This window comes from Equus caballus, chromosome 10, assembly GCF_041296265.1.
Source record: "Equus caballus isolate H_3958 breed thoroughbred chromosome 10, TB-T2T, whole genome shotgun sequence".
In the NCBI taxonomy this organism is placed as follows: Eukaryota; Metazoa; Chordata; class Mammalia; order Perissodactyla; family Equidae; genus Equus; species Equus caballus.
Genome location: NC_091693.1, coordinates 84,760,543 through 84,777,104, shown reverse-complemented (window position 1 = coordinate 84,777,104; position 16,562 = coordinate 84,760,543). Strand labels below are relative to the sequence as shown.

At 37.6% G+C, this 16,562-nt stretch overlaps 1 protein-coding gene across 10 annotated transcripts in view; it reads right to left on the bottom strand.

The window, feature by feature from the left end:
• Positions 1-16,562, bottom strand: part of AKAP7 (A-kinase anchoring protein 7) — a 141,698-nt gene that overhangs the window by 124,226 nt on the left and 910 nt on the right. For 8 of the 10 annotated variants that reach the window (XM_070223847.1, XM_023651086.2, XM_023651085.2 and 5 more), the window contains exon 2: positions 12,907-13,038. In XM_070223847.1, coding sequence (XP_070079948.1) covers positions 12,907-13,038 — 132 coding nt within the window. Of the gene's footprint in view, positions 1-12,906; positions 13,039-15,492; positions 15,541-16,562 lie in introns of all 10 variants that reach the window. The other 2 variants (XM_070223850.1, XM_070223848.1) reach the window with 1 other exon arrangement.

The window sequence follows — 16,562 nt, the reverse complement described above, 5'->3', positions numbered from 1 at the left end:
ACAACCTTGATCTAACTAGACTCCTTCTTTTACATGTAATGAAACAAAAGTGAAGAAAAACTTTTAAAATCTGCTCAATGTCCCCGAGTCCGATCTGATACCTAGACATTTTAACTCTCTCCTTCCAGTGTACTTTCTGCTGGATCAAACTGCTTCTCTCTCGAAGCATAAGTAGTTACCACCACACATAAAACCAAAGAGCAGAAGCAAGTGTCCCTATTCTGTTGTTCTTGAAAATATTAATAGGAAACAATTTTTAAATAAATGTCACAACTAGTATTTTAAAATACTCACTTCTAAGAAAAATAGTAGATTATGTTTAAAATTTAAAAACTAAGGGTGTGTGGAAATAGACATGCTGTCTTTCTAGGACTAACACATATTTGTGAGACCTAGACGACAGGGGTGAATTAAGAGCAAGGTGACCTCGGTAGTAGGTCTACCCGTATCATGATGAGTTAAGACAAGGTTACCTGGCGTGCTTGTGCATCCATTTCACTACCGCATTTCTCAACTACGTGCCTAATGATTAATGTGGTTAAAATGATAAAGCTTCACAGAGAACACACATATTTGAAATATAAATTATGATTAGCTTCTTTGATACACATGAGCTTGTTGAACTTGAAACATTCTATTGCTAAGAAAAAATACACAGCATTCTCATCTGTATTATGAAAATTATCTGAATTGCCTCATATGATGCCACTAGGTTTTATTTTCTATGCAATTTTTTTAATATGGAAAATCAAATCAATATGTTGTTGAGTTGCACGTAATTTTATACATCTGAGAAACAGTCCTACATTTGATTGTAGCAACATGAACCAATGTAGTAATTTTAAACAGAAGCCACAAATGTGCTAATGAAGTATCACATATTTCAAATCCACTTCTAAATACACTTTTAGCCCACTTGCATCTGCTCTTAGTAAATTGGTCCTCTGGAAATGGAAGCCAATTTTAATATAGTCTGGAACCAGAGTGGCTAGGTTGGAATCCTGGCTTCCCTACTTACTAGTGGTACAATCTTAGATAAGTCACATAAAACTCTTTATCTCAGTTTCTTCCTCTATAATCTGAGAATAATAATAATGGCTACCGCATGGGGTCATTTTGAGGATTACGTGAAGTAACACATGAAAGCTCTTAGACTTCTTTCTGGTGCAAAGTAACCACTATTATTAACTATTATAATTATTAGATATAACCCAGGGCTAAACAGGGAGATACATTGGTATCTGCTAAGATCATTTAGAGGACTCCAAAAAGAAACTGAGATGATTTATAAACTATCCATTGTTTTTATTATCCAGACCACTTGCACCCTCTATGAGTATGGAAAATATACAGCAGTCTTGAATAGTTTTTTAAAAATTAAATGTAACAGTGAAAAAAATTTCAAAAGAAAAACATCCATTTTTTAAGTAAAATTACAAACTAATTCTAAATAAGTTCCCAGCATCCTCCTCCTTACATCTCATTGGCCAAATCAGGACACAGGGCTAACCCCAGGCATTGCAGGAAGCTAGGACAGCATCTGGCAGTTATTGACCTACGCCTATGTGAGGAAAATAATCTACAAAAGGAAAAAGGGAGGGGTCCACTGATGGGAAGGCAACTAGCAATGTCTGTTTCGGTCCTATAGAGGCAGCACGAAAAGGGTATTGACCCAAAGACTAGTCTTCCAACAAGAATCTTTCCAATATGTCACTTCATTTCTTTACCTGAGAACTGAAAAAGCTGGTCAGTCCTTGGAGAAATAGGTGATTCTAGGTCTGGGGCATAACATGTACGAGAGGAACCCAGAAATTCAAAGACATCTGGAACCATGTCAGAAGGTCTCTAGAGCCAATTTGAAAGTCCCCCCACTGGCCAAGGATGGGACAATTTGAGCATCAAATAGAATAGTAACTTCAATGGTGTGGAGTACATGAAAAATGTTTAAATCCATCAGTTCATAATAACACTCAAAAGAAAAATTAAAACCAAAAACTCACAGGTCAGCTTTGGAGGAGTCTAAAGAACTATTATTCTAAAACTCTGAAGATAAAGGGGGGAAAAAATCAAGCATTTATTCAGCTTTTCCTTATAACCAAATAGTCACACAGGAAACAGTTAACTAAGTAAAGTTCTTCTTTATAGAAATTTTCAGCTAATAAATACAAAAGGCTAGAGTTAGAATATCAGCATTTTGAAACCCTTAACAGAGTATGGATCAACCCAAAGAACATCAAAGGATGACCCATGAGATGGAAAGCTGATGGGGAATTTAATAATGCATCAGGTGACAAGACGGGAAGTCAGCAATCAATCTTAACATCACAAAAAGGCAAGACAACCAAACATTTTTTGCCTCCTGATATCCCACAGCAGGAAATTCAAAACACTTTTGGAGCATTCTTGCCAATTTTCAAAAACTCAATCAAGCCTCCTAATCTAATTACCAGTTTACTGGAAATATAAAGGACAGAGAAACACGTTAAATGACCATAATATGGGAACTTCTACACAATCTGATTTCTTCAACAATAAACACACACATAAGGAAAAACCAGACGTGGAGATCCACAGATGAAGAGACTGAAGAGATGCAGCCATCAAATATAATGCACAGACTTTGGTTCCTGATGCAAACCAGTTTTTAAAACATTATGACACAGAAATGTGAATACTGACAGGATATTTGATGAGATTAGGAATTACCATTATTTTGTGGTGTGGTAAGGTATTTTGGATATATTAAGGATTTTTTTTAATTCCTTATCTTTTAAAGATACATACTAAGGTATTTACAGATTAAAAATGATACACCTGGGATTTACTTCAAAACAATCCAGTGAGGAAGAGGTGATTAATATATGAGGCTCATTCCACTATTCTACTTTTGAATATCCCTGAGAGTTTCTATAATGAAATGTTTTTTTAAAAAATAAAGAAAAGAAAGAAACCCAGGGGTAGGAAAGGGACAGCTAGGGGTCTCTTCCAGTTCTAGTTTTCTGTGATCTGTGATAAAGGTACTAATAGTTAACTAACTGTACTAACTAAACCATACTAACCTGTACCAATGAGGACATTTCACGGTGAAATTGAAAAAAGAATGGTGTCCAGGGCTGGCCCCATGGCCTAGCGGTTAAGTTTGGTGCACTCCACTTTGGAGACCCAGGTTTGGTTCCTGGGCGTGGACCAATCTCACTGGTTGACAGCCATGCTGTGGCGGCAACCCACATACAAAATAGAGGAAGATTGGCATGGATGTTAGCTCAGGGCAAATCTTCCTCAAGCAAAAAGAGGAAGATTGGCAACAGATGTTAGGTCAGGACCAGTCTTCCTCAGCAACAATAACAACCACAAAAGAATGGTGTCCAAACAAATAATCCAGCTGATTTTATAACCTTTAGTTCATCTCAAAATTAACATAGTAGAAAGAGAATCCTGAACCTATAATCTAGTTTTCCTTTGTCAAACCACAAGTATCAACCCACTAGTGTGTTATGAAATCAACTTAGAAGATAATAAAAAAGCACTTTTTAAAAACTGGAATGGAAATGAATGGACTACAGTGGGGTGGGGTGGGGTAGAGTGGGATAGAACAGAAGTAATAGAGACAGTACACTGCTTATGGTAAGTGCAAATAGTGCTTCATGAAACCTGAGTTATTTGCATATACAGTGTACTGGGTGGCACTGTAAAATGTATTCCTTATTGTGAACATAAGACATAGAGTGCTTTTTGCTGTCTTTTACTCAATATGAACAATACTAAGAGGAACAGACTTAATAACATGGTATTTAAAAGACTGCTGAAGTTTTCAGCACTTCAAGTTGTTCGATACCTTATCTCTATAAAACTAAACTGTCTTCCTCTCTTGCAGCAACTTCTTTTTGCCACTTCAAACATTCCCTAAGTCCATTTTGCAGACATCCAGAGAAAGAAAATTATAATCTCCGGAAGTATTAGTTACAATGTGTGACAACTCTAACAATTCTTGTATCATGAGAATGACAGAGTAAAACCCCAATTCAGAATACAACCTCTTGGTAAAAATAAAGAAATACAGGGTTTTTCTAAATTCCCTTAGCTTTCTGTAATAACTATTTCACTTTTCCTTTGAACTGTATTATCCAAAATTTTCTTTTGTTAGGCATCCCAGACAGGGCAAAGTTTAAAATTATTTGATGAGATCTGGGCAAAAAAAGAAAAGAATCCTAGATTTATTACTATACTACAGTTTTATTTACCCTTGTAATACGTTTGCTTTTTTTAATTCAGTGAGTTCTGCTGATTTATGACCAACTTGTGACACGCTAAGTCCAACATCTCTTTTCTCTTTTTTGCATGTCTTCCTTGCCTTTTATTTGTAAAGTTTACTTATACAGCCAGAGCATAAAATATCTTTTTTCCTTACTGAACCTCATTTGATTTCTAACTTTGAAATCATAATCTAAGTTCTAAAATACAATTTGCTATTATTCTTTTTATTTAGTTCATATGAAAATATAATGAGCAAAGTGGTCATACAATATCTAGTTTACTAATAAAAATATGAAAGATCAGTGACCATAGAAGCAAAATGTGGAATGCTTTGGCCCTGCACCCTGCATCTCTCCCTGGATTATTTAGAGTAACTTTATTGTTTAGCAAAAAAAAAAAATCATCAGTTGCAGTACAGCTTGCAAACCCACCTCATAAATTTAATTGATTACATTTGTTAATTTTCATAATGATTTCAGTAGCCATTTTAATGTGCTCCAATGAATCTGGTCTTGTTGGCAAAGGCTGTAAGTCTCTGATCCATGCATTTGGTTTTTTACCTAAAGCATAACATGTCATTTTATGTAAATTACCCAATTTTTCCTAAAGTTTTATTTATTACCTCAAACAACTACAAGGGAGTGAGTTATGGGAGAAATTAATTTAATTAGCTAGTCCATCTGTTGTTGCTGGTTGCTTGTGTGCACACTTGCTCTTAGCCAAAAGGCTGGGAATGAACTAGATTTCGTTTTGACATTCTTTTCTTTTTTCTTGTTGTTACTTAAACAGTCAAAATCTTTGAAGTAACCATGCTCAAAACTCCTTAATTATATGACTTAGAATATTGCCTTCTATATTTCACAGATTTCCCCTTACTATCTGAAGACTCTCTGGTGAATTACTAAAACTTTCTAAAAAAAGTAATTTTACCTCCCTCATTAAGTTTCTGTGAGGATTACGTAAGAAAATATAAAGCACTTAGCAATGTACCGAAAGGATTCACTGATATTATTTCAAAATATTGCTCTCAAGGGGAAGATTTTTTAAAATATTTAATTTAGCAACTATATTTAGGCAAAAAATTTTGGTGAGATAATTAATACAAATTTTCAGAGGGTAGTTCTGTGCCACACACTGTCGTAAGAACTTCACATGCATTAATGAGTTGACACCTGCCAAGAATCCTAAGAGATAGCTACAATTATGCCAGTTTCCTAGATCAGGAAATTGAGCTCAGACACTTGCTCAAAGTACACAATAAGAAAGCGTCAGAGCAAATTCTGACCCTTGACAGTCTGACTCCACAGTCCTCACTCTTAGTCACCACAGTTTAAGAACTTTCACAACTTTCACTTGATTTAAGAATCAAGAACTTTCATAAAATTTGAAGATCAGAGAAAGGAACAAAAAAATTGCTCATAAACCCACTATCTTAACACAATCACTATGAATTTTGGTGACAGATCACATAAAGTATTTATACAATTGTAAGCAAATAACACATACATTTTTCCCCTACTTTTTCACTTTGCATTTTATATAGGAAATGTTGCCTGTAACATAGTTTTCAGAAATAACATTTTCAGGACCAGCCCTGTGGTGCAGCAGTTAAGTTCACGCACTCCACTTCAGCAGCCCAGGGCTCCCTGGTTCGGATCCTGGGCACAGACCTACACAATGCTTGTCAAGCCATGCTGTGGCAGGTGTCCCACAAATAAAGCAGAGGAAGATGGGCATGGATAGTAGCTCAGAGCCAATCTTCCTCAGCAAAAAGTGGAGGATTGGCGGTGGCTGTTAGCTCAGGGCTAATCAAAAAATAATAATAATATTTTCATAATATATAAATGCATAATACATAATTTAAGGCACTAGTATAGCTTACTCAGCCATTCCCTAATTTGGCCATTTTGGGGTGTTCCCAATATTTTTACTATTTAAAAGACACTGTGACACATATTTATGAGTAAAACTTTTTTCCACAAGTAAGACTATATTCTTGTATTGGGAATCTCATGAGCGGTTCTATAACACGTATGAACATTGCTGGAGATTCCAACAAACTCCATTCTAAAAGGTCTGTAACAGTACAATGTGGGTATGACATTAAATCAATAAGTATTATTTTTAAAAGATATTACCAATCTGGTAAGTTACAATCATATTTTAATGTGCATCCTTTGATACTTGTGAAGTTGAATAACTTTCCATATATTTATTTATTTACTAACTGAATTTAATCTTCTATATCATTTGCCTAGCACCAATAATAGTATCTGGTACATAGCAGGTACTCAATAAATATGTGTTCAATGAATTAATGTATCTAAAGGGCTTTTTCTAATTTTTATTTGTTTTCTTGTTTTTTTTAAAAAAAAGGAAAAAGATGTCAACTCTTTGTATTATTTGGGACAAATATTTGCCTTAAGCCCTTTCAAATCAAAATTTAGAATATGTATAACATGCTTCAACAAATTAGAGAGGACACAGGACATAATTTATCCTTTTTGCAAAAGTGACTCAGGCTAATCACTCACTCTAGCAGGTATTGGGACTCAATTTTATTTGATACAGCATTCTTTTATAAAAAAATTTTTTTCAGGTAAAGGTAAGTTCCAATCAATATTTTAAAAGGCTTAAGAGTTGAAGTATTTTTTAAAATACAACTTAATAGATTTAGCTAATAAATAAGCAATGAAATGATAATTTCCTTTATCTCTAAAACCACCAGTAATTACAGGGTTAGAATTCTGTGTGAGGTAAAATAGGATTATAATCATTCCAACATGAGGAGAACTGAATTCCACACTTAGAAGAGACACATGACTGAAAACAAAAAAAAAACAAATATTTCATTTTGAGTCTTGATTTAAATGTGGCTAAACAGTTAAGGACTGTGATTCTCTTAAGAGAGTCGAGTCCATTAAACGGAAGCCTCCACGAACCCTCATACACTGCTGGTGGGAATGCAAACTGGTGCAGCCACTATGGAAAACAGTATGGAGATTCCTCAAAAAACCAAAAATAGAACTACCATACGATCCAGCCATCCCACTACTGGGTATTTATCCAAAGAGCCTGAAGTCAGCAATCCCAAAAGTCCTGTGCACCCCAATGTTTATTGCAGCACTGTTTACAATAGCCAAGACATGGAAGCAACCTAAGTGCCCATCAACAGATGAGTGGATAAAGAAGATGTGGGACATATATACAATGGAATACTACTCAGCTGCAAAACAGAACAAAATCATTCCATTTGCAATAACATGGATGGACCTTGAGGGAATTATGTTAAGTGAAATAAGCCAGCAAGAGAAAGATAATCTGTGTATGACTCCACTCATATGAGGAATTTAAAACTATGGACCAAGAACAGTTTAGTGGATACCAGGGGAAAGGTGGGGTGAGGGGTGGGCACAAAGGGTGAAGTGGTGCACCTACAACATGACTGACAAACATTAATGTACAATTGAAATTTCACAAGATTGTAACCTATCAATAACTCAATAAAAAAAAGAAAAAAAAAAAAAAACCGGAAGCATCCACGAATTCCCTCTGTGGGAGCACACTAAGCTATTCCTCTCAGCAGTAGAGTGACTCGCCTCAACTCCCGTTCGACTCTCAGAGGCAGGACTAACGGCAACCCCAAACGTTTTCCGGAAAGTTTACTGGGTCTCTAACCGATTGACCAATGACACTTCCCCCTGGAAAGAGAACAGACCCACTCAGGTCCAGGTCAGCAACTCACTAACGCTGGCTTTCCTCCCAGAATGCGTCCAGAGAGAGCCAGGTGTGGCTCAGGTTGTACTGCCTCCTCAAAATTTCTACAGGATTTTCTTGTGTACATACATTTGGATATTTTACTTCTAATGTATATAATTCTAACATATTTTATATTTAATTCTAACAATAGTCTAATACATTTTATATTCTAACATGTAATTCTAAGGGCCGGCCCAGTGGCACAGGGGTTAAGTTTGCCCATTCTGCTTTGGCGGCCAGGGTTCGCCGGTTCAGATCCCGGGTGCGGACCTATGCACCATTTGTCAAGCCCTGCTGTAGCAGGTGTCCCACATATAAAGTAGAGGAAGATGGGCACGGATGTTAGCTCAGGGCTAATCTTCCTCAAAAAAAAGTCAAATATAATTCTAGCAAAACAGACTCTTCCCAAAAAGAAAACTGACAAAAAAATGTGTAGACCCATTTCAGCCAACCAGACCACAGGACACCTGATGATGGCACTGCACCCCCACTGATGTAACACAGTTGACAATGAGACCCTGAACCAAACATTCGGGGAGGAGTTTTTTCCTTTTTTGGTGGGGGGGAAGATTAGCCCTGAGCTAACATCTGTTGCCAATCCTCTTCTTTTTACTGAGGAAGATTGGCCCTGAGCTAACATCAGTGCCCATCTTCCTCTATATGTGGGACACCTACCACAGCGTGGCTTGACAAGTGGTGCATAGGTCCACACCTGGCATCCAACCCGGCGATCCCCGGCCTTTGAAGCAGAATGCTCAAACTTAACCACTGCACCACCGGGCCAGCCCCTGGGGAGGAGTTTTCTTACTGGCAAGGATTCCCCTTCCCACGATGCTCTTTTTGTTAGCCCTGCTTTCCTCATCCCTCTGCCAGGGTTTCTATCAACAGGAATTTCTTGGCAGTCAACTCTCAATTTCCACCCACCAAAGCAAAATGAAAGAACCAAAGGCAACAACCAGGAACCAGAGAATTTTAAGGCTGTTGTCCACCATAGAGCCAGAAGACTGGTTAAATTTCCATGTTCCTAAATGTAAGAGAAAGCCACATTAAGTCCACTCACGCCACAAACTAATTACCCTGTGTTTTGGACACAAACACTTTTACTATATCTATCTTAAACCGAGTTGACAACAAAACTCCCAGTTTTCGGACATTTCTATAAAAATCTCACTTCGAAAACCTAGTTAGTAATTTCTGGTTTGCAAAGAATTTTGGTATCTGTTCCTTGGTGTTTTACTAAATGCTATTATAAAAATGAAGGAACAAGTTGTCCCCATATAACAAAGGGATATGTTTCAAAGCTTTTATAGATAGCTTTTGTGCATTATTTTACATTTTTAATTGCCTTCTTACACATGTTACCTCTTTTGATCTGTCCAGCAACATTAGGAGGCAAGCAGGAGGGAATTTTCTGTTTCACAGTTGAAGAAGCCCCGGTCGTATAGATTAAGTGTCCAAGGTCACACAAGCAGAAAATGAAATAACCAAAACTTAAAACACAAGTTCCCATTTCTCTCATTACACCACACTGACTGTGTGTAAGTTGGAGCTTGGAATGTGAAATCTATCTTCCCACAAAAGTAACATCATACACGGTGGCTTGGAGTTTAGACTAAACCACAGACTTTTAACTCACAAAATCTGAACTATCGAAAAGTGGTATAATCCTATGTAGCTAAAAGTGGACTTCTGCGCACTGACCTGAGCTCCTAACTTACCTAGATAACAGCATTTCTTTGGGAAGAAATATACCACATACTGCAGAGAACAGATCTTACTCGTACGAAGGATTGGCCAGTCTTCCCAATGCCCATCCTCTGAAGCAGCAGCTACACCATTCAGAGCAGGAAAGGACTGCAGAGCCACAAACATCCCTTTCCTTCTTCCTGGTCCCAGTGGCCACTGTTTCTCCTCACCAGCGGAGATATAAGAACACAGCAGCTACGGAAACAGCATTTGCTCCCTGGGATTCTGGTGGTATCCACCTCTCCATGCCTACTACGGTTGTTTGTTCACATAGACCAGATCTGTGCAAGATGTGCACAGCTCAGAAGCACCTACACCTGCACAGGTGAACAAGGTCCATCTCCCACTCCAGTCCAACTAGGAACACTCCAGCCGGACAGAGTCAGAGATGGAACAGAGCTCAGAGGGACAGGGGATGCCCACCATGCGCAGGTAGGCATGATCATTCAGAAAGCTGCTTTTTGAGCAACTTATTTGCTCAAAAAGAAGGGAATTAAGAGAAAAACATGATTACAGTCATGCGCTGCATAACAACATTTCAGTCAACGACAGATCTCATATAGGATAGTGTTCCCATAAGATTAGTACCATACTGCCTAGGTGTGTAGTAGGTTATCCCGTCTAGGTGTGTGTAAGTGCACTCTATGATGTTGGCACAACGACGAAATTGCCTAACGATGCATTTTTCAAAAGGTATCCTCGTCATTAAGTGACCCATGACTGTAAATCCTTGGTATTCTTGCCTCTGGTCTCCAAAGGGTGTCTTCTTCTCCTTAAAAGATACACTAATTCTTCAAAGCAAGGTTCCCCTAACAGTTGTGAACCTACAAAAGCTGTTCTTCTCTAAAGGCCAGCTGAAAAGGAAAGGATGGGAAATCCTACGTCGACAGAGCAAATCCCTCTTCCTCCTTTTGCTCCTTGGATTATGGAATGGGAAACACTGATTAGTAAATTATCAGAGACTTAATCCATTTTAAGTATCCCTCTCTCCTTACATCTCCCCAAAACATAAATCAGGTTCACTGCATGGGAAGACAGCAAGGCAGAGAGCAATGTGGTTTCTGAGACTGGCTGAGCACCAGATCTCATGGGATTTAAGTTTAAAAAAACAAAAAAGATTCCCTGGCCCAACAAATAGGTGGACAAGAGAAATCTGTTCTTTTATATCACCCCACAGCAAATTCTGATGATCAATGAAGTTCAAGGACAGTTTTGAGGAAAGAACCCTGCAGAGTTCATATTTATCCCCAGGATTCTACATTCGCCAAACCTCTAGGAAGTCTTCCAGGACATCCAGGAGAGACGCCCCCCTCACACCCTCACCCCATGTACTCCCACAGCATCCTCTATGGCATTCATCTATGGGATCACAGCTGCCAACGTACTGGCTCCCCAGTAAAGCTGTGAGTTTCTTGATCATGTTTCAATCTTGTCATGTGTTTCAATATTCCCAGTAACTGGCATTAATACCTAGCATTTGTCAGGCATCCAATTGTGGGGGATGGGAATTGGCCACTCCAAGATATGTCTCTTTGGCATGAGGATTATTTTGGGCTGGTTATTTTTAAAAACTGCAGACCTGAGAGAAACTCTGAAAAGTAAAAGTTACCCTTTGTAAGAGACATTTACATTTGTAATGGAATCTCTGTCTGTAAAGGTTTCTCCCTCTGTGTACCAGGAAGAAGGGGGGATGACCTTATCTCTAGAAACTCTAATCAATGCAGAAGGCAAGGACTTAAATCTGCATAATAACCTTACTCTTGTTTACTGTTCTTTTCTAGTAATCTCCCATAACTGACTCCCCCTACACCTAACATCCTCCTTTGTAGCTGAAGATGGTATTTAAGATGAGAACCTCCGCCATTTTGCCAAGTCTCTCCCATGTATACATGTTATAAAGCTTTGCTTAATTTTCTCCTGTTATTCTGTCTCATGTGAATTTAATTCACAGCCTGGCCAGAAGGACCTAGAGTGGGTAGAGGAAATGTCTTCCTCCCCTACACAATCAATGTTCAACAAAGAAATGACTAATGCATCACAAATCTCAGATTCTAATTCTTTATAATTGTGTGAAGTTAGTTAATTTACTTAACTTCTCTCAGTCTCATTTTCTCTCCGCAAAAATGAAGAGACTGAACTAGATAATTTCTTTTTTTTCTTTTTTTTTTTTGAGGAAGATTAGCCCTGAGCTAACATCTGCTGCCAATCCTCCTCTTTTTGCTGAGGAAGTTGGGCCCTGAGCTAATATCTGTGCCACCTTTCTCTACTTTATATGTGGGTTGCCAGCCATGGCATGGCTTGATAAGCAGTGCATAGTTCTGTGCCCAGGATCCAAACTGGTGAACTCTGGGCAGCCAAAGTGGAGTGCACAAACTTAACTGCTGCACCACCGGGATGGGCCCTAGATAATGTCTTATGGAGCCTCCAGGTGCAGTCAACAAACATTTGTGGAATACACAGGTGCTTTTCCTTTTTCCTGTTCACAAGTAACCTGAATAATAGGCAAATCTGTCACCTTTTCAGCAGAACTAGCCGCAAATATCATGTACAGTATTGTTTTTACAGTGACATGAAATTCAGATTTAGATTTTTACAGAGTTTTAGCAGAATTTCAATCAAGTAAGCACTGGTTCTCTGAAGTTGGTTAACGGAGCTCTCAAAGACTGAATCAATCTAATAAATGCAAAATAGATTAAAAGTTTAACTATTTTCAATGCCATCCTGTTAAAGCTCCAAAAAGCAGAGAGAATGTCTGTCTTGTTCACTGGTGACCCTCCCAATGCCTAGCAGAGTGCCTGGCTCATAGCAAAAGGCAATAAACATTTGCTAGAGGAATGGGTACTGCTGACACTAGTAGGCTCCAGAACAACTGAAGAAAGCAGCTATAAACCACAGCATGATCTGAGCCATTATTTTCTGAAGTAGCTTTTAAACTACAGAATGAGCTGGCCCAAATTTGTGAGACTTGTCTTAATATTATCTGTGATAGCTCTGACATTAGAATACCAACAGATAACAATTAACAACCCAAACTCAAAAACATGACAAGCATTTAAGGTGAAGTAATTTATTAAGAAAAAATATATATAATCACTAAATTTATTATTCATTGCTTCTAAATACAGATTTATATAATGAAGTACTTACTTCCACAATCATCTTTAATGTCTATAGTAGCAAATGGCATATCTGCCAGAGAATTCATAGTATCAGCTTCAAATTCTTCTGACATTTCCTCTTTTCTTGACACATTTTCACACTCATTGGAATCTACTCCTCCTTTAACACATCACAAAAAGAAAAACTGCATTATTTAACTTATTTAACACATATCCTAAACTAAAACAACTCAACTAACTGAATTCAATATAAATTAATATCTGTTAAGAAATGGTCAACTTGTATCCAAATATATTATAAAGCTATTTATATAAATATTATTTGTACCATATTCTACATCTCTATAAATGCATTTTTATGTTAAACAGTTTTAATTATTTTCTAAAGCGCAGTAGTCTACACAGGGTTAGATGAAGACAGAGTTAATCAATAATCCTCAAGATCTTTTATAGCTATATTTTCCTAATTCTAAAACTACGTTTTTCACGTACCTTTGGAAAACAAACCAACAAGATTTGTCAGTCTTTTTCATGTTTATTTTTAACAATGTCACTTACGTCTTCTCATTTGTACAAGTTCTGACCTTTTTTTTTTTCAGTAAAGACCTTTAAGTTTCTTCTCTCGATTATTACATAACATTGGAAATTCAGTTAAAAATATACGGCTCTAAACATGCTTTTCTGTAAATTCAATGATTAAAAAGCAAAAGATCTTATAATTTCCCCGACATCCCTCCCATGGGCATGTACTAATATTAAAGCCACATTTCACATTAGGTCTTTGTTTTGTGTCTTGTTATGGGTGGAACAATCACGACTTGGGTGGAGGTTACGAGAAAGAGAGCATCTGTTTAAACTAATAAAGTTAATCGGAAATTTATCAGTAGGTGGTCTCCCCAGCACCATTATTCTCCACGATTTTATTGACAGACACAAATGTTGTTTAAACTAGGATTGAACAAAATCCTGGGATGCTTATATAATTTTTACTGTACACATTTACTAGAGACTAATTTACCATTGAAAATATTAAAGAAGTCATTTATTCCAATCTGTTGTAATCCTCTATTCTCAAATATAATACCTAAAAAACTCACTCCATTAAAGAATATGGTTTACAACATACAACACAGTAACTATCATGACAGGTCACAGTTAACATATATACCAAGAAAGCCAGATTTTTATTGCAATTTGAGCGATCTCTACTATTGTTCACATATATACACATACCTACTTTCTAGATAAAAGCAAAAAACAACGAAACTTGTGTGTTGTTTTTTGTATATCAATTAGTCGTGTTCAACCCCAAAATCAAAAAAAAAAGTAAAAGCACATTCTTTTGTTTGTTTGTTTGTGGAAGATTAGCCCTGAGCTAACACCTGCTGCCAATCCTCCTCTTTTTTGCTGAGGAAGGCTGGCCCTGAGCTAACATCCGTGCCCATCTTCCTCTATTTTATACATGGGACGCCTACCACAGCATGGCTTGCCAAGTGGTGCCATGTCCACACCCGGGATCCAAACCAGCGAACCCCGGGCCACCAAAGAGGAATGTGGGAACTTAACCCCTGTGCCACTGAGCCGGCCCCAAAAGTACATTCTTAATAACGCTATTTACATTACAGTTCAAACTATATTAACTACGAGTGCCTGGCACCCAGGTATTCAACAAATGTCAGTCACATCATACACTCACAACTATTTGAAAGATGTGAGAACAAGTAAAAGTTTCCTTTCTATTTTTATGCTTGCAGTGAAAAATATAAATGCAGCTTCTACCTAAACAAAAGTTTTACTAGATCAATGCATATCTTGTGCCTCTGGGCACAAGCAGCTACACATACAGGATCATCACTGACCACGTAGCTTACACCTGAAAAATGAGCAACTAAATGCGCAATTAAATATGCAGAAGGCCAAACGAAAACCAAACAAAATGAAACAAACCCAACTTCTGTTCTTCTCTATTTTATTCTTATTCTAAGAACTTAGTAATAAGCTCAAGGATCTAATGTGCACCATGGTGACTACAGTCAATAATACTGTATTGTATACTTGAAATTTTCTAAGAGAATAGATTTTAAGCATTCTCACCAGAAAAAAAAAAGGAACTGTGAGGTGATGGATGCGTGAACTGGACTGCGGGAATCATTTCACTATGTATACTTTTATCAAATCATCACGCTGTGTACTTTTAAATATATATAATTTGTCAACTATACCTCAATAAAGCTGGGGGGAGGAAAAAACGCTGCTAAGTGCATTAATAGCATAAAGATGAGGTGAAACTGATAAACCACACTAGAAATAACAGCAGCAGCTGACATTGGAGCACAAACTACATGCCAGGCACAGCCGGAAGCACTTTACAGACAGAAACTCATTTAACCACACCATCAGGGAGCTACTATTACATATTCATTTTACAGACTAGCTGATTAAGTAACTTGTCCAACGTTACAGCTAGTAGGTCTTGGGGCTAGAATTTGAATCCAGTCATTCTAGGGCCAAAACCTGCCCTTTCCAGCAACAGAGCCTGCTGCCTCTTCATGCAGCTTATACCACTGTAAACTGAGGCAATCGTCAGGATCAGGAGCCACGAAAATGTTCTTACCGCTTTCTGGGTATCTGTCCTATATGCTGAAATAGATTCACCACGGCTCTGTTTAAACAACAAAGCAAAAGTGGAACGACTTAAACACCTACCGATGGAAATGGTTAAACAAAGCATATTCACTCTAGACAACCAAGAATGAGGCTATGAAGACTCCAACAACTGAGAAGTTTATAACAAATACTGACTTTTAAAAAGCAGAAATAGGGGCTGGCCCCGTGGCCGAGTGGTTAAGTTCCTGCACGCCGCTTGGGCGGCCCAGGGTTTCACCAGTTGGAATCCTGGGCACGGACATGGCACTGCTCATCAAGCCATGCTGAGGCAGCGTCCCAAATGCCACAACTAGAAGGACCCACAACTAAAAAAATATGCAACTATGTACTGGGGGCTTTGGGGAGAAAAAGGAAAAATAAAAACCTAATAAATAAAATAATAAGCACACATAACAGTGCGTATGCCCTATGATTTCCTGCAGGAAAAGGCTAAAAGATACAAATTATTTCTAAATCCTGACATAGCTGTACTCAATATATTTGTATTTTTTATTTCCGCTATTCGAATGTTTTAAACGGAGTTAATATTACTTTTAAAAGAAAACAATTAATGCATATATTTAAAATATATAATAAAACTCTACATTAAATGTATGCTGACATTCAAATAAATGGGTCCTTCCGCAAATGGCTTCATCAAACACAGTCCAAAATAGGAGAAAGGGATAGACAGTTTGCCCTCTGTCACACAAAATGCAAGTTTCCTCTGTGGATAATACGACTTTATCAAGCAAGACTCTCTTCTATTCCTCCACTAGGCATACTGTGTGTATATTCCCAAGGACTAATGGAAAGGGTCAACACCATCCATGTTCACCCCGGCTTAGCTACCAAAAATAGAAACGTCTTCCATCGAGATAAATGCTGAGACCTGTGTGATAAACAACAAGTCACCTGACCCCCAAGCTTTGGTTTCCTCATCATAAAAAGAACACAAAAGTACACCCCAAATTGCTAGAGAGAAATGGACAAAATAAGTTAATAATATCTTAAAAAGGGATGTGAGAAGACAGTAGC